Source organism: Squalius cephalus (assembly GCF_949319135.1).
Source record: "Squalius cephalus genome assembly, chromosome: 21".
Lineage (NCBI taxonomy): Eukaryota > Metazoa > Chordata > Actinopteri > Cypriniformes > Leuciscidae > Squalius > Squalius cephalus.
Genome location: NC_137142.1, coordinates 19,809,268 through 19,834,102, shown reverse-complemented (window position 1 = coordinate 19,834,102; position 24,835 = coordinate 19,809,268). Strand labels below are relative to the sequence as shown.

Below are 24,835 nucleotides of genomic sequence, written 5' to 3'. Positions count from 1 at the left end.
CGATATTTAAATTACTTGTGGATTATCATAGCATAGGCAATACCACCTTGCTGGTGTGATGGAGTGGAAAGACGGCCAGCTCATTAAAAGTCAATAGTGAATGTCCTGATGTCTTACTCAGCAGTGTACAGGAGTCTGCTAACAGTGATGTTATACCACTTGCACTAGTGTATGATTGTATTGTACTGTACATGCCATTATTATTGTAAATACTTGGATTTTACTGATTAGAAAACATATTTACGCTGAGTTGCAGTATATTTGCATTTAGTTGCATGTTTCTTTGTCCAAGTGTGTCATCTTTCTTGCCTGAATATGATTAAAGGCACTGGGCCCAAAGTGCTGTTCCTTTGTTCTCCTAATTACTCCCAAGACTCTGCAACGTGCTAATTTTCATGTGATATCTGGAGACACAAGAAAACAAATCTTTTCAACCCACTTTTAAACACTTTTTTTTGACAAGTGCAATTTATTAGAACTATCCCAAAAATACCCAACAAAAGCTGGTTCTCAAGACACCAGGGGGTTCAAAAAAGGAATATCAACTTTAATAGAAGGCATGATATAAACACATCTAACAAATATTCATTCATTTGTCATTAAGAGAATCAAACCTCCTATTCTAATCTCTATTACAATAATTCATTTTTCTGTGTTGACACAATTTATATATGATCCAATGCAGCATCCTGCTTAAATCAGCCTAAAATGGTTAGAAAGCCCTGGTTTCTAACTATTTTACTGGAACTCTAATTCTATAATAATTCTTTTTAATAACTCATTGTTATTAGTGATCTAGTGCAGCACCCTTCTTGGTATCAACCTAAAATGGTGTAAAACCAGTGCTCATTTTATTTTTTGACAGTCTTTCTTCCACTTATATTGATCAGTCATTAAGTTCACTTGCAAGTATCTAAAAAAGGATTAAAAAATAAATATAAGGGGTGCAGGAATTTTTGTGTGATCTTAAAGAAATCAATCGTTTTATAAATTGTTTCATATAAAAAGGTCAAATAAGAACCTGAGAAATACACTCTTTTTTAATGTGTCAATCAATACACAGGTTTGTCATATTATCGCTTTAGAAATTTTCCAATTTTCAGCAACTTTACAACACACAAAGGTTCATTTTACTAGTGATTCTCAAGCATCTTGTACATTTGCAAAAATCTGACTGATCAAAGCTTGCTTTGAGTGCTCTGTAGTCTCCATATCTTTCTGACACCATCCTCTGCACTGTCCAAGACCTTAAAAACAGCAGCATCTCCAGTTTGATCAAAATGTCTCAGCAGAGGTTCTAGAACGGTCACTGGGATGCTGAAGTTCAGGTGGGGAAACGTCACTTTCGCTGTGAAGTCTCTTGTGTTGCTGGACACGATACCTAATATTTAGAGGGGTACGATAAAATAAAAGAAATGAGATTGAATCTGCCTGTGAAAGCTTGATTTAGTCAGTGTCACGGTCAGCAGATGAAAAGATGGAATGCTCTGCCTCAGACTTTATGGTGAAAAAAATTAAGCTTAATTGGTCTTATGCTGCCCCCTTCTGGTTAGAGAAGGCATAGTATATTTAATATATATCCACTGAAGACTGGATTTGTTCTGAACAACAACTGGTTGATGTACTGAGATTTTCCATGAATTCCTAACCATTTAAAATTATATGTATGATATAAGTATTACCTAACAATTCCCCAGTGGCAGACCGAACCACAGCGCCACCACTGGCTCCAGACTGCACTGCGCATGTCGTCTGCAGCATCACAGGCTGTGACTGATGGGTAATGACTCTGGATAAGATCCCTGAGGTCAACGAGGGGCCACAGCGGCTCCCTAAAGCTCCATAACCCATGACAACTACATCCTCACCTGAATAAACACAGAACATGGAAATGTCAGGTGCTGCACTGGGACAAAGCATGCAAATGTAAACAATGTTTTTGTTGTAGCTGTTATAAGATATAACAAATGTATATTAATAATACTATAAACTTAATTGTAATATTATAATACATTTAAATGTATTTTACTTATGAGGACGACAAATTTATCTCAAACAATATGAGATTTGAATTTATCTCAAAGTCATGTTAGTTCACCATGCAATAAATCATAATTATAACATAAAAAGGCATAATTTGTCACAATTTTGACTTTTTATGTAAAAATTGTTATGGTAACACTTTACAATAAGGTTTCATTAGTTAACGTATTAACTAACAATGAACAAAACATTTGTTACAGTATTTATTAATCTTTGTTAATGTTAGTTAATAAAAATATATTCGTTCATTGTTTGATCATGTTGGTTCACAGTGCATTAACTAATATTAACAAACACAACTTTTGATTTTTATAATGTATTAGTAAATGTTGAAATTAACATTAATTTAGATTAATAAATGCTGTAGAATATTGCTCATTCTTAATTCATCTCAACTAAACTAGTTAACTAATAAAGCCTTATTGTAAAGTGTTACCATTGTTATTATGCCATACTTTATACTTTTTATGTCAAGTTCAATGTTTTATCTCTTGTATTCCATATGTATGTCACTTAGTATGTCATAATTATGATTATCAAAGCATGATTTTTTTCTTGTGTGGTGGAAATTGGCTTCCATAGTTATGATTGTTGTTGCATGAAAAAGACTGGGATTAAATATAAAATGCACTTATATTGTCAAAATTCACATTGATTGTTTTTTTATGTAAAATACTGGGATTAAATATAAAATATACATGTATTGTGAAATATCACATTGATACAAATGGAACACATTTTATCTTACGTTGGTGGCATCCACAAAAACAACAACAAATAAACTAATTCTGGCTAAATATGATTTTCAATAAAACAGGTATGCACAGCATTACCTGGGTGAAAGTATGTGGTAAACTGCGGTTTTACTGAGTCAGCGAGGGATTCCTGAAGCTCCACTAGAGCGATATCATAGGGAGATGATGGTGCTGATGAATACAGCACCTTACCACTTACTGCATGAAATCTGAGGTGGAAAGTAAATCACTTGGTTATTACAAATATAACAATACCAATAACATGTAGCTTATTTAACAAAGACCAACAAACAAATTATCACTTCTTTAGGCCTCATAACAATGAATATGCATGAATTCTAAGGCCATTACCTTCCTCCAAAGTTGACTCTGACTGTAAGAACAGACTTTTCATTCACCACATGTCTGCAGGTCAGAACCAGATTCTGGTTTAGCAGAACACCAGAACCCCACAGAAGGCCGGACTCAATCAGTGCCACTCCAGGGTAAAATTCAGAACCTGACTGCCGGGTTGCAGCTTGAATAGCTTTAATAGAGCCAGTTGTTAACTGTGATGACTTTTCTGTCAGCGACTCCTGCATGGCACCAGCCTGTATGATGTTTTTCAGAATGAGGTGAACAGAGCACACAAGTGTCAGTCCAATCCATTCATCGGATTTCCAGCACAGTGGTGAAACGATCAAACCCATGAGGTAAGATCTGCCTCCTTTGCTAATAAACACACCGCCTCCTTCGGTGCCAGGCAAGCAGCGGGCATCGGTCAGGATCAGTGCATTCTCCTCTCCTGCCAGATTACTAACTATGCCTTTACTAATTGAGTTCATAAAGAGGTCTGGACAGAGACCACCAAATGGAGACCCACATGCGATAACATGACATCCCTTTTTAAGAGTGCCACTCTTCACCCATGGAATAATTTCTTTACAGGTGCATGTGGATGAACTGGGCACTTTTAGAAGTGCAAACCATGTTAAAAATCTGGAGTCTTCAAGGACTTCTTTATCTAAGCTACCGCTATAAAAGCCCCACTTTTCAGCCCCCTTGAAGATTTTGTTAAATGCATCTTGAAACTCCACGCAATTGATCATCATTAACAATTGGGCTTCTTGACGGCTCGTGTTGCGTCTCTCCATTGCACACGATTGGTTGGCGCAAAAGTGAATGTAATCTACATACACTTTTGTCTCTTTAGTGAAACTTTCAGAATGCAATATCTTCGTGGATTGTCTATCGGTTATAAAGCGTGAAAACAGCATGCCACTACAGACTACAAATCCAGACTGGTAATTTAGAAATACTCCACTACAGCTCATTGCTTCATTCTGAGATCCAGATGTGAGGTCGAGGGGCGTCTCGGATACTGTGACAACACAACATGCCTCTTCCACAGTCTTCATTTTCAAAAGTTAGATATTTAAAACAGTATTAAACTGCCACAATATAAAAGGTCAGAGTTTTATGCTAGTAGGGTTTTTGCATCTTACAATGAGTTCAAGATACAATGACAACCACGGTGCTGGCAGTTAGATTACAAAAAAAAAAATCATTCTAACAAACACAGTTTGCAACAAAAGCAACTGGTTAGTGTTGCAACGTTAAAGTCTAGGGGGCTGATAATGTAATAATTGTTATATTAGCTTATCGCCGACTTGATATTGTTGCATGAGCCCTCCATCTGCAACGCTTCCTGGTATGATTCATTGGCGTGATCACGTGGTGGATAGCGTGCCCTCCTATTGGTTTATCCACGTCCAACTCTTTCGAACAATTCGTTTAATAGAATCGGTTCAGTGGTTCTTTTACGTCGTCGTGTGGTCGTGTCCGAAAGAGACGTTTATGGTCAAGCCATTCGTTGAATGAATCGTTCAGTCTGACCTGTGAACCGGTTTATAAAATATATATTTTTTTTATTATAATAATTATAATGCATCAAACACTAAACAGAAAAGACAGGACATATAACCTCTAGCCTACAGGATGAAATTACAAATCTTCATGTAAAGTTTCACAAACAAAAATATAACATTATAAACATATACAGAGGAAAACATTAAGCATCTGTGGAATTACCAAAACAATTATCATAATATTTCAAGAATCTGTCACTTTTCTTGATTTGAATCAAACTAAGAGATTTAAGAAATGCGTCAATTTCAATTAAGAAATGTGAGAAAGTAGGCTTCGAGTTAGATAATTTCTTCTTATGAATAAAAAATATTCCAAACAAAACAAACAAAAAAAATTAACAATGTCATTCATTGGAGTAGGCTACCTGTATAGTAACGGATTATATATTTTAACTGAAAGGATTTGGAAGAATTAAAGTGCTTATATAAACTATAACTATTTCTTAACATTGAAAAAAATTATAGATCAGTGTCAAGAACTGTCAACATCCATATATTTTGCCACAGTGTCATTATCAGGATTTTTTGTAACATCTTAAAATTAACTTCTTTATTCTATTTGGGATGAGGAAACAGCCATGCTTCTTTCCAGTCTATAAGCTCAATAAGAGACGCCCAGTAAAATTTGCCTTTAGAAACATTATATTTTTTATTCTGAAGAATTTGTTGTATATGCTTATTATTATTTTTTTGTTGTTAAATATACTGATTCCATCTAAGATCAAAACAGGTTATTTGGTGTCACTCTTACTAAAACTTAGATGTCATTTTCAGAGGTGGACAGTAACAAAGTACTGACGTGATTGAAAAACGTGATTGAATTTTTGCAGGTGACAAACAGCCTATCAGTAATCACTCTTGTAGGGTCACGTGCCGTGAAGTTCAGCGATTTCCCATAATTTTCTTTGAACACCAATCAACTGCACGCAGTGCGTGCATCCATGGCAAATAAGTATTTCTGTTTTGCTGTTTGTTAAAGCAGTATTGCTGTTGGGTAGCTATACAGCTATGGTTGTGTAGCTGGGTTTTAAACCAGGTTGGATTTTTATAGACCACTTGATTTAAAGGAGACATATCATGCTTTTAAATCGTTCATTTTAACATATAAATCATACATTTGTAGTCTATATAAAGCGGAACTGCAATGCTTGGGTCTGAATTCCTCATTATTATAGCTCCACAGGACCCTTTTTTACCCCTTTTCTGATGTGCGTCTGAGAGCAACTCGTTTTGGTGCGGTCTCTTTAAATACAATTGAGACACGTCATACCCCGCCCCCTCTCCAGGATGCAGAGGTTCAACTCCACCCCGTTCGGCCATTTTTGTAGTTTGATAGCAGAGATACGATTATAGCGGCACAGAAACTTTTTATTCACACGTTATTAACAAAATGTCAACAACGGAAGACTTATCCAGCCAGCCTTACATGTTCGAGCCAGAGTCGGAGCCGGAGCGAGATGAAAATGAAGACGACGAACCTGCAGAACAACGTCTTCATATGGATGTATCGCAATGGTGTGTTACTGTATTTACACATGAAACTTTGGTCTTCCGACCTTTTACCACCGTGTCGATTTATTTTGATTAATATGTGCGAGGGAGAGAGAGCAAGACAGCGTCTAGTTTGGAGACGGTGTCTTGTTTACACTTTCGCCTGGCTCCGAAGAGAGAGAGAGTGCGCGCGCGCGACCGGGTCTCTCTCTCTCTGCTCGTTCTTTCAGTTAAACATGCGCCCTGTCCACAGTCTATGGCCCTGTCACAAGCGCAGCAGTTCATCTACATTAGACGGTGTAATGAAGCGTGTGGGTTACTACATCCAACAACCGAACATTTTAACTTACCCTCTCGTAACTTCTGCATCTTTTAGCTTGGACTACAAAATTGCAGCGAGAAATAATAATGGCGGATTGCTCGAAGTGTTGGGCTGGAAGTCAATGTCCTTATTTGGCAGTTCCGCTGCAAATACTGTGACGTAATAGTTCACAAAACGTCATAGATAACAGAAAAATCTGAACCGGTTGAAAAATAAGGCCAAAACAGAATATAAAGATATCAACGAAGCACCTGAAGAGAATAATTTCAACTTTTCTGTACTTATAAACACTCCAAATATACAACAAAATGCATTTAAGGGCTAAAAAAGTGGATTTAGCATGATATGTCCCCTTTAAATGTGCTTGAATGGATACACATAGATGTGCACTTCTTTTGTTGCGGTGGTAGGAGTGTTAAATAAAAAAAAAAAAGAAGATGATTATGGCTGTGTTTTTTGTCGATTCAGTTGTTTAATTTCTATAGGTTTTATAACATTCTAAAAGCTCTTAATTCCACAGATACTACTAACTGGTAGGTGTATTCACTAGGTTGCTTCAGAGGCATAAGACACTGTAAGTATTACATACAACAATGCAAAAATAATAAAACTATGCATTGACATTTACTTTTGCTATATTTTTTAAAAACGACTACTTCTGTACGTTTACTTAAGTAAAAATCGGTCTTTACAACTTATAATACATTGTAAATACGAAAAACTTAAAATACGAAGTTCAGGCATTATTCAGAGTAGCATAAGCCCGATAAGGGAGGATTAAAGTAAAAGGAAAGAATTTTTTATTTTATTTAATTTTTTTTAGAAGTGTTTTAAGTGCTTACGGAAGAGATGGGTTTTCAGCTGTCTTTTGAATGTTCTCAGGGATTCTGCATTCCGGATGAGGGTGGGGAGAGCATTCCACCAGCATGGAACCGTGAATGAGAATGTTATGGAAAGTGATTTTGTGGCTCTCTGTGATGGAACCACGAGACGTCGCTCGTTGACCGATCGTAGGCTTCTGGTAGGGATGTAGACTCGTAGGAGTGAGTGAAAGTAGGAGGGAGCTGAGCCTGTGATAGATCTGTAAGCAAGAGTCAATGCCTTGAACTTGATGCCAGTCTTTGCCAGGTTGAGCTGCAGGTGATGTTCCTTCATCCATGAAGTGTCCGCCAGACAACTTGAGATCCGTGGAGCTATTGTGGGATCATCTGGTTGAAATGAGAGGAAGAGCTGTGTGTCATCAGCATAGCAATGGTAAGAGAAACCATGTGCCTGTATGATGTGTCCCAGTGATGTGGTGTAGATGGAGAAGAGGAGGGGTCCAAGAACTAGAACCCTGAGGAACCCCTGTGGTCAGTTGATGTGCTCTGGATACCTTGCCTCTCCATGCGACCCTGAAGGACCTACCTGTGAGATAGGATTCAAACCAGTGGAGGGAAGTTCCTGTGATGCCCAGTGATGAGAGGTTGGACATAAGGATCTGATGATTCACAGTGTCGAAGGCAGCAGACAGATCCAGGAGAATGAGAACTGAAGATTTGGAAGCAGCTTTTGCGATCCGTAGGGCATCTGTGACCGACAGTAATGCAGTCTCAGTCGAATGCCCTTTCTTGAAGCCGGATTGGTTGACATCCAGCTGGTTGTTCAGAGACAAGAAGGATGTTACTTGGTTGAAAGCAGCTCGTTCAAGTGTTTTCGCAATGGGAGAGAGATAGGTTGGTAATTCTCGACAAGTGATGTGTTTAATGTTGTTTTTTAAGCAGTGGAGTTACCCGAGCCTGCTTGAATGCAGTAGGGAAAATGCCAGTATGGAGGGATGAGTTGATGATGTGTGTGAGTGCTGGAAGAAGTGTGGGGGAGATGGCTTGTAGAAGGTGTGAGGGGATGGGGTCAAGAGGGCAGGTGGTAGGATGACTGGAGAGGAGAAGTTTAGATACTTCTTCATCGGGTAGTGGAGAGAAGGAGGATAGAGGGTTATTGGCTGAGGGTTTGGTTGGTCTGGGTTCCTGTGTGTGTGGAGCTGAGAACTGACAGTTGTTGTTTTGTTGGTGAAGAAGTTATCAAAATCATCAGCAGTTAAAGAGGAGGCGGGTGGTGGTGGACAGAGGAGAGAGTTGAATGTCTTGAAGAGTGAATGTTGTGTTTGAGGAGCTGTTGATCTTCTTGTGGAAATATGAAAATGACAGCAGAGGAAAGATGGGAGGGAGAAAGTGAGCGCAGGTTTCGCCTGAAAGTGACTGGTAGGGGGGTTGGTGGTGCACGGGTAGGAAGTTGTAGATTGAAAGTAATGAGGAAATGATCTGATCTTTTACTTGTAACCCAGTAATATTTGACCAGTAATATCTGTACTTTCACTCAAGTAAGGAAGTTGTGTACTTTTTCCACCTTTACAAGTTGAGTTAGACAAAGTTTCATTGACAAATTTGTTGTCATAGTTGTTGAGTTTACATTATGCATAATGTTTGTGTGCATTCTGAGGCTCACTTATCCCACGCAACAAAGGTAGATTCAGTATTGCTAGGTGCTTGGATAAAACCACGCTTCCCTCTTCCAAACAAACTGACGACTTCTATACTACTACCCTTTTAAATACAAGAGGTTCTAACGCTCATGCGCCCCCTAGTGGTGAGTAAAAAAAAAAATACCAAAGTAACAGCTAATACTGTTACATACCCCTCTCCTCAGAAAGAGATTTGCCATAACCATGACAAATCTTAAGATTTGAAATCTTAAGCAGTTACATGATGATACATACCAAGCTTTATTTGATTTGACTCGACTAGGATATCACAAATGTTTTATTCTTTAAATTTTTTATTCAAATTGCTTTCTACGATTTATATACATATCTATATGTTTTTGGAAAAGAGCAAAGTACACATGTAAAATTCAAAATATTTTATTTTGCCTACTTTAGTGCATAAATGCTACAAGGTGATACAAGTGGCACGCACATAATTAGCCATTTCAAAAGATAAGCAGCATTGAAAATCCCAATCCTTTCACATAAGCCTATTTACAAATAGGGGTAAATGTGACCTAGTAATATGACAGATTTTTCTATTGCTCAGGCAATATGAACTAAAAAAGCCTTTGTACTCTCATGCCATAACTGCAAATAAATCACAGCTGACAGTCAACAAGTACTCATTGCACAATTATTCAGGTAGTTTAGTGTTGAAACAGGCTAATGTAGAACATCACTGAAAATGAAGAGTAATACATCAGCACGTATCAAAATACTACATACAAATCAAACCTTTATATAAATATGTCATTGTAAATCTCTGCCAAATTTGATAAGCAAGCATGTATACATTGGCAGTCCACACCTTCAGAAGTATTTCCTTTGAACAGGTGGGAAATACAGCTCTAGGAAAAACCACCAGCATTTTAAGGCACTGAGGTAATGTAACATGAAAACAAAAACACTGATTCTGTATCATCTAATGAACGTGACATCAGAAATTCACAGCACAAATTATATTCACCTGATTAGAAGTGATTAAAATGTACAAAGGTATGTTTAACTTTTTGGCAGGGTATAAAACTGACACCCGTGTGAAAAACGTGTTTTGTTACAGGATGCCAATCCTTAAAATAACCCAGCTCAGTCAACTGTTTAAGGATGCTGTATGTCTAACCCTTTTAGAAAAGTAAACAGCATAAATGATGTCTTTAAGAAATAAAAGTGTAAGTAATTGCTACTGTAGCTTATTATTAAATGCATATCTCAGATACTGATCTGACCTATCACCACACTAGATTTCATAGGCTCAGATAATATTTATATATACTGTGTATAACACCCCTGGTTACTTAGTTTCATTACAAGATAAATAATCAATTAATAAATAAGGATACATGAGTTATGAATTAATAACCACATTAAATATGTTAATCAATATACTGAGATAGCCATCGAAAACCTTCACCATATCCTTGTCTCTTCAACACACTGCACATAAAGACTTCCATTGGCCTCAGGTTGAGTTCTTTCAGTGATGCATTCCCCTGTGTGGACACATAGACAAAATAAGACCTTGTATTGCTTCAGAAAACTTTAAACATTTGATTGAACATTACATACCAAACTGTGCAACACATGTTTTAAATATATTCCCTCATTGACCTACCTTTCCAGTGGTGTGTCCATAAAGACCAAACATTCCTCTCAGCGCATCCTCACTAATTGCTTCTGGCCGGTCAATTTTATTCCCCAAAATAAGGATTGGCACATTGGAGATGGTTTCATCGGTTAAGAGGGCCTATGATATAAAGAGCAATCATTATTATTCAAATATATGGCTGTTTTGAATGGTGGAATAGGGAAGAAATTTAAATAAGTGCTTTGAAGTCAGTGCTGTGACATTCCTTTTGATGTGTTCAAGGTTAAACTTTCATATGTAACAATGGCCCTGTTTACACCTCGTATTAAGACGCGTTTTGGTCAATCGGATAAGTGGGCGATGCTAAATCAAGGTGTAAATGGGGTCTAAATGTTTTGAGCTTGTCCACTTTCGACCACTTCCAGAGGTAGTCGAAAACGCATTAGACCGGTTTGCTTTCATAGTGTAAACGCTCATGTGGTCGAATGTGTTCGAATCTGCCTACTGACTTAATGCGTAAACATTATGGGAAGTGCGGTAGCTAGACAGATGGGATTTAAACTTTGTCGGCTGAAGACCCCAATTTGGTTTGAAAAACGTACCAAGCAGAATGTTCTCTCACCATCCCTGATTTCTAACACTCACTCACGGCATTCGGCGCGGTCTTGCGGCTGTCAGAGCAGAAACGAAAGCTTCTGCTTTCCGTATGTTTTTCCGTCATATCCTTTCGCATTCATATGTAAATTTCATGCTCTTATTTCGTCCAGTAGATCAAAAGATCTGAAAAAGGCCATACATTTATCCGCTCATAGACAGAAGTGGTTGAAAGTGAACAGAAGAGACGGATTAAAACACCAGGTGTAAACAGGACTGTGCCTCCCTCGTCTACTTGGGATCCGGTCGACCAAAACACACCCTAAATGTAAACAGGGCCTATCTTGTCTTAATAAAACCCTTGATTATATATATATATATATACATATATATATATATATATATATATATATTATATTATATTATATTATATATATATATATATATATATATGAAGGAAAAGTAGACTTACATCTAACTCAATTTTGGCTTCTAGTAGTCGTTCATGGTCAGCACAGTCAACAAGATACACTATCCCATTTATTGCTGGAAGATAATTCTTCCAAACTCTTCTTGCTGAGAATTAAGAATAGACAAGATCCATTTGCATTATGTTCGGTTGTTCTAAAATTTCAACAACAAAAAAATCTATTTTGTTTTATAAATCTACTTTAGTTTAATTATAGCATACATTTTTTAACTCTTACATTTAAACTCCAGATGTATTAATCATTTATTATTAAATTCTATATTTACCTTGAGCATGACCACCCAGGTCAAATGTTGTGAAAGTCATCCCAGCAATAGACAGTTCTTCAGATGCTATAGCAGATAAGACAAGATACAGTACATTGTGCACAATGTTTGCTCCAACAAAAGTAGAATTCAGCTTGTAAGAATACGAAATCCTGTTTTTTTCTTTTCACTTTCCTTTCTAAATGTATACACCTCATATTAAAACAGTAAACTATGTGGCACTTTACTACTTACTAGGGTGAAGTGTTGGAACATGCTGCCCAAGTCGATCATCTTTAAGCATGTGCAATAATGTTGTTTTTCCGGCATTGTCTAATCCAAGAAAAACTAATTTCCCAGACTTTTTATAGAGTCCTAAAAGGAAATATGAGAATGAAAACACAAAAAAACAGTTACATGATGATTTGTGCTCATCTGTATTTCAATATCTGGCTAATACTTTACCTAATAATTGTAACACACTGTTGAATCCTCTGTACAGCCAATCAAATATGAAAGACATTTTCGTGGCCTGCTCCCTGAAATGAAATGAAATGAAATAGCAACAAAATGAGAGATTTGTTTCAATGCACTAGCCTACTGCAAGATCCAACACTTTTCAATGGGCTCTGTTAACTCCAAAATAAGCTCTTTACCTAAATCTACTGTAAGCATGTGAAAAACAACCGGTACTACGTTACTAAAATGACCCAAGTTAACATTCTGCCTTCAAGAGAGCATTTAAGAAAAGAGACACAAAACTCCTCCAATAACAACCAATATCCCGCACACAACTTGAGCAAGAAACTATTTCTAGTTGTGAGACCTTGTCACTTGACGCCATGGATATAGCACACAGACATAGCTGTCACTCAAGTGACGGCAACTAAAGCTCAACTCCAAGAGCATTTCTATACATTCAAAATGTTGGTAATTAAGTTGAATACATATGCAACCAAATATTATTGTTCCCAAACTGTACCTTAACTGTAACCGCAGTATACACAGCCCAAATGTTTAGCGCGTGTTTTCTAGAAAAGCGCCGTCAATACAGTGGAGGCGCGTTAAAACCATAGACTGTAGGTTAAAACACACCGAAAACAACAGCCAGAAAGGTTGATGCTGGTTAAATGAGCAAAACAGAGCATTGTGAAGGTAAACATGCTCAGGATGACGTTATAAATAAAACCTAAAAACCTGTCTTTTGGTGTTGAAATTTGTCTATTACACATCCAGTCACAAATATTTTAACAATTGCGTCATTTGTAAATAAAACAGAAGACAGTGCATATTCGTGTCAGTACCTGAAAGGGTACGTCCGCTTGTAGACCAGTCAGTCCGGTCTGTGTTCTCCTGCTAAACACACCAGCCCGAATTTGACGTTTAACCGGAACTGCGTAGCTGCATAGGGTGGTCTCAGATCGATTGTAGGTTAATGCGTTGTCATCTGCTTGCTAAATGTTGACTGACCTGCAGATGTGGGTCTGACAGCTAAGGTTTACATTTAAAAGTTTGGGGTTGGTAATAATTTTCCAGTGTTTTTTTATTTATTTTATTTTTAAAGGTCCTATGCTCATTGATCAAAAATACAGTAAAAAGGGTAATATTGTGAAATATGATTACAATTTAAAAGAAGTGAAACATAAGAATGGCATATCCAGTCACCATTGACTTTCAATGAAAAAAAAAAAATTGTGCAAAGTGAATGATGACTGAGGCTGTCAGTCCCTAATAGTTTGACTAACATCTGTTGTTGCACAGAAAAAAGAAAGTCATATGGATTTGGAACAACATGAGTAATTTGACAGAAGTTTCACTTTTGGGTGAGCTATCCCTTTAAAAGTGATGCATTTTGGATGTAGCTGCTCTAAAGGACCAGCATTTTTTTTTTTTTTTTTCCCACACTGGCATTATGGATCCTTATACATCAGCTCACTCTTATTCGTATTCGTGACAATTATATTTAAATATTGTAATTATTATTGTTAAAATGTAATTTCTGTAAAGGCAATCTAATACAGAACAAAATCCATTAACAAAGAAGCAGCAGTGTCATATCCTCCTGGGACCCAGGCATAGACTTTTGTCTACTGTAATGGACATTATATTTTAGTGAATTTCTCTGACACCATACATGTCACGTCACAACCTGTCCTGTAAAGAACACATTCAGGGCTTTTCAGAGACACCAAATGTTTGGAGGTTTCACCATGAAAACAACTTCTCCTTGGTCTTTAAAATATCTGACATTAATTTAGTGATCAAATGTAGCACTCTTATGGAAATATGATAATATATTGTAATTATAATTAAAATGGGACTACTTTTCAAATTGTATTTCATAAACCAACATCTCAGGAAAACGTTATGGGGTTTCAAATCAAAAAATGACTTTCTAGGGGCATTGATTTCATACATGTCCACTGTAGATGATAACAGGACTTAAATCATGTTTATCAGGCATTTTGGGAGACAAGTGAATATGGAAATAAATGATACATCAATATTCCTATGAAATATTAGATATTATTAAAATGTTGCTAATTATTACTCCAATTATTACACTTCTTTTTCATTAATGTTGCTCTAAGAACACATTAATGTGCAAATACATTGGGAATGGGAATATTCATTTATGGCCATTTTACCCACATATTGCATAAAGTAAAATGGTGTACCAACTGATTCCGTTATATCTTTCATAACATAGTTGAGAATCATCTTTATACAAATTTTGTTTAAAAAAAATCCTGAAACCCCAAAATTTATTGGTGATTGAAAAAAAAAAAAAAAAAATCCATTGTTTTTGCCTATACATCTAATTTCATGTCATTTTATTTTTTAAATAACTGAGTCCTGGTATCCACTACAGAGGACATAGCATAACATATGAATAAAATATAATTTTTCAAAAATGTTTTTTACCATTTGTTTCTTATGCTCTAAACAATGTGATTAAAAAAAAAAAGAAAAGGACAAAAAAAAAAAAAAAAAAAAAATTCTGGGTCTCAGGAGGATATGAGAAAAGGTTTATTAAGCATTTGTTCAACAGCATACAGTACCTGAGTTTGACCAGACTGTTAAGTATATTTAACTGTTTAGTATCTCTACCTTTAGTATCTGTTACACAGAATATCTAACCATTATCAAGATAAACATAATTTAGCAAGCCATTGGTTAGCTCCTCTAACTGTTCATTTCAGATTCAGTCTCAAGATGAGGTGTTAAGTGCCCATGTTTTAATTTAATATCCATTATTCTAAACCGAAACTGACATACAAATTCTAAACATGATCAGACCATTACATTAACAGTGTTCTGTTCTTTAGTTCTTCGCATAGTAGAACCACTTGTCAACTGAAAAAGAAAATGAAACAATTTATATATGATGGCATATCTTAAAAGAAAAACTGTTATTCATTTGTAAACTCAAATTGAATGGATACACAACAGTAAAAAAATAAAAAATAATAATAATATAGAACCAAAATGACAGATTTTAAGAGATCTGATTTGTCACTGAAGAAAAAAAAAAATCAAAAAAAAAAAATCAAACCTGAGCTTGGAACTTGACTGGCATCTCCACATGGGCATGACTGATAATAGAAAGAAAAATTTGTTTCAGTTACCACATTATTGTTTGACAAGGCGCCACTATAAAAGTACATCTGTATATACAATTTATTAAATAGTGAATAAAGTCCTGTGAGTTCAAATAAAAAAATAGTTCATACTCCATCAACAACTGCTTTGGCTTCATCTGCCGAACAGCAGAATGGACTGTCTCCATCTGAGACACACGTGTTCTTGCTGCACAGTGAAAGAGAAAAAAGCAATGACTTGAGGTGAAAAGTATACAAGGCACAGAAAAATTCTCTTTATTTTTATATTACATTTATTTATTTCAGTTGTAATCCATGTCTACATCTTAATATGTTATCTGTATTGATTGTGAATGAAAGCGCAAACAGTCAGAGCTGAAATAAAATACTATGCAAATGAGCAAACTGCTGAAGAAAGATTCCCATACCAGTTTAGTTCTCCAGCACTGGTTTGTTGTGAGATAAGTGCCTTCCAGAAGCCATGGGTGGTTTTGATTGTCTCAATGGCAAAGTCCTGGAGTAAATGTAGCATATTTTTAGTGCTGTAAAGGCTTATGACCAATCACAAATGAAAGCTTTTTCTGAGCAACATACCTTGTCTTTGAACTCTCCGTTGAATGCAAACTGGTTTTCAGGTTTCCCATCAGGTACCTTGTATCTCCTGAACCAGTCAACTGTGGCCTCAAGGTAACCTGGCTTGAGTCTCCTCACATCATTAATGCCTATATTTCACATCAGATGAATGAAAACAATCACATGTCTGCCTCTCTCTTCTGAGTCAACAGGAAAGCAACGAGTGTTATTTACTGTTCAAGTCCTTTGCTTCAGGGTCATCAACGTTGATTGCAATGACTTTCCAGTCAGTTTCACCTTCATCAATCATTGCTAAGACACCCAGGACTTTCACTTTGATAACATCGCCACGATTGCACACCTGCAGATCAAGAATTGCGGAGTTTGTTCATCTAATCCAACTTTAACTGAACAATGACAACTTGCTTCATTATAAATATGGCTTAATTTCATTCAATACTTCAAATGACAAACGCCAATATCAATACCTTGCTACCAATTTCACAGACATCGATCGGGTCATTGTCACCACAACACCCTGTGTCATTGTCTTTGTGCCCGGGGTCTTCCCAAGTCTGTCAAAAAATATTTAAAGAAAGTTGTTGTAAAATCTACCAATAAAAAGTGTATCATGGTTTCCACAAATGTATCATGGCTTCCACAAAAATATTAAGCAGCACAGCTGTTTTTAACATTGATAATAATAAGAAATGTTTCTTGAGCACCAAATCAGCATATTAGAATGATTTCTGAAGAATCATGTGACACTGAAGACAGGAATAATGATGCTGAAAATTCAGCTTCACCATCACAGGAATAAATTACACTTTAAAATATTAAAATTAAAAGGTCTGTTTTATTTTATTTAATGTATGATCAGTGCTGATTTAAAAGGCTTACTTGAGGGATTGCTCCATAATTCCAAATATACCCTTTGTGTGGAAAAACATTGGCCACATAGCGCAAATTGCCCTTCTTCACATCTTGCTTTATGGGGTTCAGAGGGTCTTTTGTAGCAATCTGAAAAGTAAAGCATAATGCTGACTTGCACAATATTCATATTGCAGACACCAACTGGTTGATGATTTTGTCTGAATGTAATACACCTCAAATGTAGGTTACCACTTAGTCCTTGTAAATGTATTGTATCCATTAATGTTTTAGGTGTGTAAATATATGGCCTTACAAAATATAAGGCCTGTTGCAAAGTCCTCTATTCTATTGTTTTATTGTGTTATATTGCAAGTGGTGTAGTTTTGTACTGTTACTGTTGCTCATACCTCCATTTTTGCATTTGTCCATCTTGGTACTTCAACAACCACGTGGAAAATGTTCTACAGAGTAAATAAAAAGGATTTATTAAGAAAAAAGAAGCAAAAATTCATATTAACAGTCATATTTCTAAAAAGAATACAAAAAATGTAAAGCCATGAGAATGATTAATCATACAGTTTGACACACATAAGATATCAGAACAGTCCAAAGTATTGAACAATTTAAAATGACACTGTTGACAGGGTAAAGATCACTCCTCTCACAGACTAAGTCCCTTCACCCGATAAAGAGCTGATACACACTGCGCTGTGCTGGATTGTGAAATGACCGTACACTGCCAAAGGCCTCCCCCAAGAGAGGCGGGTATCAACACTGTGACCCTGACAAGAGAAACTAGGAACATTAAAATTCTGTACCTGAGCTTCATCTGCACACATGGGTATGTCATGGAATGGTGAAATATACTTTCCATCTGAGTTCTCTGTTAAAAAAAGAAAGTTATATATGTTACATAATACTTCTATACAAATAAATATTTCAAAAGCAGCTGTGTGCTCCAATTACTTGTACATATGATCACTTAAAACCTTGCAGAGCAACAGTTTTCCATATTAAGGCACAAATAAAAATAATAATATTACCTAGCTCTTATTCGCACACAATGTCCATCATGAATAACATGTAATGAGTCGAAATCTTTAAAGCCTTCACTCTTAAAGAGCAAGTTTACCCTTCCCCAACTCTGCATCGTTTACTTGAGTAGAATGTCAAAACTGCTCTTTTCCACTCAAACAACAGTGACCACAGCTGTCAAGCAACAATTTCATGGCAATATTTTTAGTAATTATAAAGGTACACAGAAATAGACTCATTTTAAACAGATTATAGGCACTGTTATGCAGTACCTTTTGGGTACTGTAGGTAACCATTAAAAATGAATATGCCTGCGTGATAATTTAGGAAAATATTTCTACAAAAGTCTATACCAGACTTTAATAAATATGTTCTGGTCAAGCCCAGGCATTCAAACATTATTAAATTAGTTTATTTATGCATTTTTTAAGCAAGACAAGTCAGAAAATCAAAGAACTGAAAACATATAGAATTTATCACACCACTATTCATGTTAATTGTACGAAAGCAAGAAGCTCAGATATTCTGAACTCTGTGTTCTACAGAAGAAGGAAAGTTGGGGTTGACTTTGAAACTTAAATTAGTATGTTCAATGTGTTAATGATAATGATGTTAATGGTTTTCCCCAGTGTGCATATAATCTGTCAATCATGTTACTTGTCAAGAGAGAGGTGATGATGTCATGCTGCTGCTAAGGGATGTCTAATGCACAGGTGGCAACTAAAATAAACAAACCACGTCCAATTTTGAGGAGACTCATTCAGTATATCTGGTTAATATACTTCATATTTTATTTATCTGAGGTCATTTTAAACAGAGCAGACAAAATAACAGGACCAAAAATTATATTCTATGATAATATGATGCAATGAACGACCCTGTATTTGCCCGTCCTTCATTTACACATTTTAAATGGACGTAAACGTTAAAAAAGTTGGCGATGTTTCTCTGTTTGGTAATAATAATAGCCAACTACATTGTCGTCCATTTGGTACTTTCAGTTTTTAGTAACCGGTAACTTAAGTTTAGTTAATTTGAACTAAGAATAACTTTAAACAAACCCACAAATAATTAGCCATTAAAATAAAGTTGTTGGGCTGAATATCAATTTAATATCGTAAATTCATCACATATATTGTCAAGTTTAGGTCATAAATGACGCGAGGAAAAGCGACACGTGGGACTTGCGGCCCAACCCCTTTCATCTTAATTCAATGAACCTCCCAGACCGTACAAACTCATCATCAATCCCTCAAGAACAGAATTCATACTTACTAAAATAGAGCCTATAGCTCAAAGTGTTAGGGTTTCCTCTTTCTTCAACGGAGAAACTCATTTTGTGCGCTATTGTGTATTGATTCCGGTAGGCTGTGTGTTAAAGGACAGCAGCTCAAGCTTAGGGAAACCGCGCATGCGCACTTGCGCAGAAGCTGAAATGCGCATAAGAGCGAAGTCTTTGTACATATGATTTGTGAATCGGTAATGATGGTCGGTGCAAAAAAAAAAAAAAGACCTTGTAAACAAATTTAAAATATAATTTTTTTAACGCAGTAAAAGGGCTGTTTTGTTGCTCTGGTTCACAGCCTGGTCAAGTCAGTTCACCTGGTTTAGCTGGTCAGCAAAGTGATCTCCCAATCTGACTCTATTATTTTTTATATATTTTTATATATTTTGCCGTTGGCGTTCATGCTATGTAATTCTCCCTTGACGTCATATCCTCCCAGCGCTCTTCGCTTCCTGCCTGGCGGAGGGAGGGGACGGTGCTGACGGCTGGGAGGACGAGCTGAACGTGAAGAAAGCCTTGGGAAAGCGATAAGAAACGAGGGGAAAGGGCCCGAGGTTTTTACCTTGCATCGGGAAAACTTATCGCTCGACTCTGATTAGCACCCGAAGCAAAGTGCAATGTCGTCCAGTCGTCAGTTTAGTGAGAGCAGGACCATCCCGACCAGGACGGTGCTGATCAACGACTCAACGCAGCTACCTCACGACTATTGCACCACTCCTGGAGGCACTTTATTCTCCACCACCCCTGGAGGTAATAACCCGCCTGAGACGTGTGCTTTATGTCCCGGCTGATATCTGCAGCCGTTTGCTTGTTGTTTACATGGAGACAGTCTAATGTTAGAGGGTGGCCTGTGTTGGCCAGGAAGCAGTAACCACATAAAAGGCTGTGACTCAAAACGTTCTGTTCTGCCTGCTGCTTAGATAGCAATTTTGGGGCTTGTAGGAAAGTTGAGTTATTTTGCATGTAGACAGTCTGGGAATGCTCTAAATGTTAAGACTTTTAAATCGGCGATGGCCAAAGATGTTGCCTAGGAAGGCAACTGACTGGGCTTTTGAGACACAGACATGTAGTTCAAAACAAAAACAGCGCCGCCTGTGCTTCGCTCTGATCAACCTGATTGGTCCGCAGTGACTGATGGACAGAAAAGGACAGAACAAAGAAATGCATTCCACTAAATTCATACAGAAAGCGCTACACATAGCAGTATACATCCTACCAAGTGTGATCTTGATTGCTTTTGATCAAAAAAAAATATTGTTGTGCATCTGATTTGCATTGAGTTAATTATGCTCAAAGGACTATATTCTTATTTTTTGTGACCATTCATACTAAATTAGTCATATTAATCATCTTTGTGATTTCAAATGCACGACAATGTGTCATATTATTGTCTATCTCACCCTTTTTCAGGGATATGATCATCATTTATTCACCTTCATGTGTTCATTCCTATATGACTTGCTTACTTCTGAGTAACGCAAAAGGAAAGATGTCATATTTCTTTAGGATTGTTGTGCCAGGCTGGTAGTTGTGCAATAAAACTTGATTATAACGGTATGTTTGTTGTGACAATGCAGGAACCCGAATAATCTATGATCGTAAGTTCCTATTAGACCGGCGCAACTCGCCCATCGCCCAGACCCCACCAGCACACCTGCCGGTTATCCCAGGAGTGACGGGCAAGAACATCCTCAATGAACTCAAGAGGAATGAAGCTAACAACATCAACAACCATGATGCCAAACCAGCGCAAGGTTTGTCTTTAAAACCGACCCAACTGGAACTGTTTTCACTGGAACCACCCTGCTTTGTGCTCGCTCATCTAATATACACAAACAGTAATGTATCTGGTCGGAGGTTTAGACTATAGTGTTTACTCACAGTCCACACCCTTCTCTTTTACTTTACTAGTGGTCATGCATGATGCACATGAGTTTTTGTGTTCTTTTGTGTTGCAGCTGAAGATGCTCAGTTTGAGATGGACATCTAAAGAAGAGGAACCAACGTGAAGAACGATTAATTACCTGGTACCTGTGTGCCAGTGGCTTGGCTTGTAGAAACCAATGTTGTGAGCCCTCACCTTTAGCTCTCTCTAGCTGCTGGGTGCTGCATAATCATGGGGATAAATGACTTAAGTTTGCCCAGTGGAGCCCTGAAAGTTAACCTGTTAGCCTGATGAGCTCTTTTTGTTTAGGTTTCAGGGCTGCCATCAGCTGTGCTTGCTTAAGTCACAGAGCAAAGGAAAAATTCTTTATTGTAAGTGCCCGGATATATTACCAATTTACTGTAATAGACTCATAAACAAATCAGCCATCAGAGATTCACTGCTGATAGTTCAGAGTACACTGTTCCAGTTGATACCCTTAATGCAGTCTACTTTGTTCACATGTAAACTGATTCGCAGTCAAGTCAGGAAATGCAGTTATCTGCATGTTCATGTCCTACCAAATGTAATTTTTTTTTTTTCCATCCAAAAAAAGTTACTGGTTACAGTTACCATTTTAATTTTAAAGGGACAGCAGAATTATCATCATAATTTTGATTAAAAAATGTTAAAACATTTAACTTTTTTTCAGCTCAAAACTATAGTTTTATAGAATTGTACAAAAACATTGAAACCACAGTCCTTAATCACTCATTTCATTTTTACATAATTATGATCCCAAACAAATGATTTTCGAATCTTATTTAGAACTACCCCAAAATGAGCATGAGCAAATTCTTCAAATTTCCTTAAGGTAAATAACATCACAATTTTGAAAGACCAAACTGTTACTTTATTTCAGAGAGAATGTTTCCGTTTAGATTTGTCCTGCTAACAGTATGGTTTGTACTTACCTTTGCATGGCGAGATATGTGTAGCGTCATCATCAGCTCTGTTGTAACATCCTCTGGTAAAAGGTAGACAATACCCAGTACTGTTGGACTGGATGAAGGGTTTAATATACTTTATGAAATGACGACAAAAAGAGAGCTGGTCTCAGGAAGCACCTGCTTTATGTACCTAACAAGTACACATCATCTTATGGCTCCTTTAATGGGAGAAATCGCTCGGTGAATATTTAACATTAATATCAGCTGTGACATCTGCTGTCACTTTCCGATTACTACAAACCTTGATAATCAAATCAAAGGTAGGAAAGCACTGAAGTGTTGTTTTGGTCATTTTACTATTGTCTGTCTCACAGCCACACAATGTGAACGATTCTTCAAAAGATGGATAGTTTTGTAGTGACCAGACATTCATATTTTGATTCAGATCAAACATCTTGAAAACTTGAATTGAATCTTTCCAATGCTCTTCTATGCATGTTCTTTTGGTCTGCTTGGTTTTTAGTTCACATTAATCTGTTTTTTTTTTTTGGGGGGGGGGGGGGGGGGTTTGATTAATATTGATAGAGAATTAAGCAAAGAGATTATCCAAACAAAGTGACTTAAAGAGGATAAGACTTATTCTCCTGACTTTAATTGTCTCTTTCTGTGCTCCAGTCATTCTCTGAAGCACAATGTTTTTTTTTTTCTCTCTCTCACGGTGATCTTTTGTGCTTAGCCTCTGTATCCATGCCTTACTTTACTAAGCTGAGCAACTGTGTCAAATACAGTTCTCTTTCATACCTTAAAACAGGATCAATTCCTTTGTTTCATTTCTTTCCAACTTTCAAGTTGAAGATACGATCAAGATATTGCTATGTTTTACTAGAAAACATTTATATTTTTGGAAACATGTTTGTTACCATTTACTTTCTTACAGAGAAGGGAATATTTGCACATACAGCAGTGTAATGTTTGTAATAGTAACGGATTGGTTAAAAAAAGAAATGTAGTTTAGGTTCCACTTTGATCAGTCGCAGTTAAACTTTCTATCATGTATTCAATGCTGGTGAAATCCTTGACAATTCAATGCAGTTTTTACGGTTTAAATCATAGATTTTTGTAAAGGTCACATTCAAGTAATGATTTACAGTAAAGAAAACGTATGTTATACTGCCTTTCTGTAATATATTTGAGTTGTCAAATCCCAGCTTGTTTCAACTCTGCAATATGGAATTTAAGAATCTTTTTTTTTTTTTAAATCATTGCTTAATTTTCCCAGCTCTCAGAAACTATCAGGAATGCATTTAGCTCTGTATAAAGGGATTTTGGATGGAAGTGTTTAATCTAATGTGGCGGAAATTTTCTTTCTGTATTTTCTTTCTTCTTTGAGACCCTGTTCGGTTGAATTTTAATGAAATGCCAATGCCAGTGGACACTGTTACAGCAAAATCAATAAAAGTTCCTTGATATCAACTGTCTGTCTTCTCTCCCAAATGCGTGAATGTAATTTTAACTTTCTATTGGGTTTGAAATAGTAGGTTTGCCACTAGATGGAGTACTGGGGTAAGTGGACTGCAAAATCGAGAAAAGAAAGAAAAAAAGATTCTGGTCCTCTCCAAGTTAGTCGTGAGTGGGAATGTTTTCGAAGTATAATAACCACAGTAATTGTCATTATCACCATATCTTCATGGCTTTTTGCGAATAGCTTTGTAAGTGCTAAACTGCTTGCACTAAAGGGAGTTTTCAACGTTTTTTCTTGTCTCTAGCTAGAAGCCCTTACATGAATGCCTCATGTGAAGAGAGCTTGGTTGCTTGGAAACTCGTGGCAACACAATGTGTCCACTCCACACCAGCAGTTTAAGCAGAGGCTGTTTTCAATGCTATGAAAGACATTAGTGTCAGTCAGGGAAATAAGAACTTGGCTAGATGCTTTTCCTGCAAACTTTGTGCACTTCTTAATTTACATACTGAATACATAGGCAACACTGTTTACAAAAAAAAAAAGTTTGGCTAATCCTGAATTTTGTCGAAATTGTACTGATCATGTTTATCAGTGTAAGCTTATACTATGTCCCCCAAACCTCAGGCTTTTCTGCATTTCAGGCATGTGTGCAGCACCGTTGCTGGGAGATGGAGCTGTGCTGACTGGTGAAAAGATGAGAATCCACCCACCATCCTCCTCTCCCATAACATTTATTGCCAGTGAAAGAGGCGGCTGAAGGAGGTGGCCATTCTTTCCTCCCCCTGAGTTATTCATCCGCACTGCTGTAAGATGTTGAGACTCGCTCTGCTGGAATCACACCTATGACTGCATGTATTTGGACCTGTGAGGGGTATTAAATGACAGGACTCAAGATGAGTGTGACATGGACTTGGTCTTCTTCATTTAGGCTAATTGTCTCTGTCAAATACTGACAGGTGTCTGAGAAAACGGGTAGCCAGGTGAGGAAACTTTTTATGATATTTTTACTTTCCCTATTACCTTGTCTTGGCTTCTGGACAGTTGCTCTGTTAAGTGTATAATTATGTCTTTTTGAGTCGAATAAACTCTCAGAACATTGTTAAACAAAAATATCTAGTGAGTGGGACATTGTTTTTACAGTTGAATAAACATTTTAGACACTATATTGGTATATATACTATATACTTCCTCCGAAACGAACAACGACAATAATTGCAAACGAAGCCACAGAAGAA

The 24,835-nt window shown here is 36.8% G+C and overlaps 4 protein-coding genes across 4 annotated transcripts; 1 reads left to right on the top strand and 3 right to left on the bottom strand.

Moving 5' to 3' along the window:
* Positions 1-431: 431 nt before the first annotated feature.
* Positions 432-4,509, bottom strand: tysnd1 (trypsin like peroxisomal matrix peptidase 1). The gene is made up of 4 exons (XM_079855075.1): positions 3,150-4,509; positions 2,877-3,007; positions 1,683-1,868; positions 432-1,381 (listed from the first exon to the last, which is right to left on the bottom strand). Exons 1-4 carry the CDS (start codon positions 4,193-4,195, stop codon positions 1,179-1,181), a joined length of 1,566 nt encoding a protein of 521 aa, XP_079711201.1. The 5' UTR covers positions 4,196-4,509; the 3' UTR covers positions 432-1,178.
* Positions 4,510-9,401: 4,892 nt separating this feature from the next.
* sar1ab (secretion associated, Ras related GTPase 1Ab) lies at positions 9,402-14,817 on the bottom strand. The gene is made up of 7 exons (XM_079854577.1): positions 13,261-14,817; positions 12,422-12,495; positions 12,212-12,331; positions 11,978-12,043; positions 11,694-11,797; positions 10,655-10,786; positions 9,402-10,532 (listed from the first exon to the last, which is right to left on the bottom strand). The coding sequence occupies exons 2-7, from the start codon at positions 12,477-12,479 to the stop codon at positions 10,416-10,418; spliced, it is 597 nt and encodes a 198-aa protein (XP_079710703.1). The 5' UTR covers positions 12,480-12,495; positions 13,261-14,817; the 3' UTR covers positions 9,402-10,415.
* A 154-nt stretch (positions 14,818-14,971) lies between these two features.
* ppa1b (inorganic pyrophosphatase 1b) lies at positions 14,972-19,670 on the bottom strand. Its single transcript, XM_079854576.1, has 11 exons — positions 19,315-19,670; positions 17,823-17,887; positions 17,412-17,465; positions 17,032-17,151; positions 16,620-16,706; positions 16,366-16,492; positions 16,153-16,280; positions 15,987-16,072; positions 15,691-15,766; positions 15,513-15,552; positions 14,972-15,313 (listed from the first exon to the last, which is right to left on the bottom strand). The coding sequence occupies exons 1-11, from the start codon at positions 19,373-19,375 to the stop codon at positions 15,282-15,284; spliced, it is 876 nt and encodes a 291-aa protein (XP_079710702.1). The 5' UTR covers positions 19,376-19,670; the 3' UTR covers positions 14,972-15,281.
* Positions 19,671-19,937: 267 nt separating this feature from the next.
* eif4ebp2 (eukaryotic translation initiation factor 4E binding protein 2) lies at positions 19,938-23,611 on the top strand. Its single transcript, XM_079854578.1, has 3 exons — positions 19,938-20,074; positions 20,902-21,078; positions 21,283-23,611. Exons 1-3 carry the CDS (start codon positions 19,942-19,944, stop codon positions 21,312-21,314), a joined length of 342 nt encoding a protein of 113 aa, XP_079710704.1. The 5' UTR covers positions 19,938-19,941; the 3' UTR covers positions 21,315-23,611.
* The last annotated feature ends 1,224 nt before the right edge of the window (positions 23,612-24,835 follow it).

Coding starts and splice junctions, on each gene's coding strand:
- tysnd1 (XM_079855075.1), bottom strand. CDS start 4,195: ATGAAGACTGTGGAAGAGGCATGTTGTGTTGTCACAGTATCCGAGACG. Junction 3,008..3,149: donor AGAGTCAACTTTGGAGGAAG/GTAATGGCCTTA, acceptor TTTCCACCTCAG/ATTTCATGCAGTAAGTGGTA. Junction 1,869..2,876: donor TACCACATACTTTCACCCAG/GTAATGCTGTGC, acceptor GTGTTTATTCAG/GTGAGGATGTAGTTGTCATG.
- sar1ab (XM_079854577.1), bottom strand. CDS start 12,479: ATGTCTTTCATATTTGATTGGCTGTACAGAGGATTCAACAGTGTGTTA. Junction 10,787..11,693: donor AAGCCAAAATTGAGTTAGAT/GTAAGTCTACTT, acceptor TTTATATCATAG/GCCCTCTTAACCGATGAAAC. Junction 10,533..10,654: donor ATGGACACACCACTGGAAAG/GTAGGTCAATGA, acceptor GTGTCCACACAG/GGGAATGCATCACTGAAAGA.
- ppa1b (XM_079854576.1), bottom strand. CDS start 19,375: ATGAGTTTCTCCGTTGAAGAAAGAGGAAACCCTAACACTTTGAGCTAT. Junction 16,281..16,365: donor TGAAGCAAAGGACTTGAACA/GTAAATAACACT, acceptor TGTGAAATATAG/GCATTAATGATGTGAGGAGA. Junction 15,767..15,986: donor AGTGCTGGAGAACTAAACTG/GTATGGGAATCT, acceptor TTCACTGTGCAG/CAAGAACACGTGTGTCTCAG.
- eif4ebp2 (XM_079854578.1), top strand. CDS start 19,942: ATGTCGTCCAGTCGTCAGTTTAGTGAGAGCAGGACCATCCCGACCAGG. Junction 20,075..20,901: donor ATTCTCCACCACCCCTGGAG/GTAATAACCCGC, acceptor GTGACAATGCAG/GAACCCGAATAATCTATGAT. Junction 21,079..21,282: donor TGATGCCAAACCAGCGCAAG/GTTTGTCTTTAA, acceptor TTTGTGTTGCAG/CTGAAGATGCTCAGTTTGAG.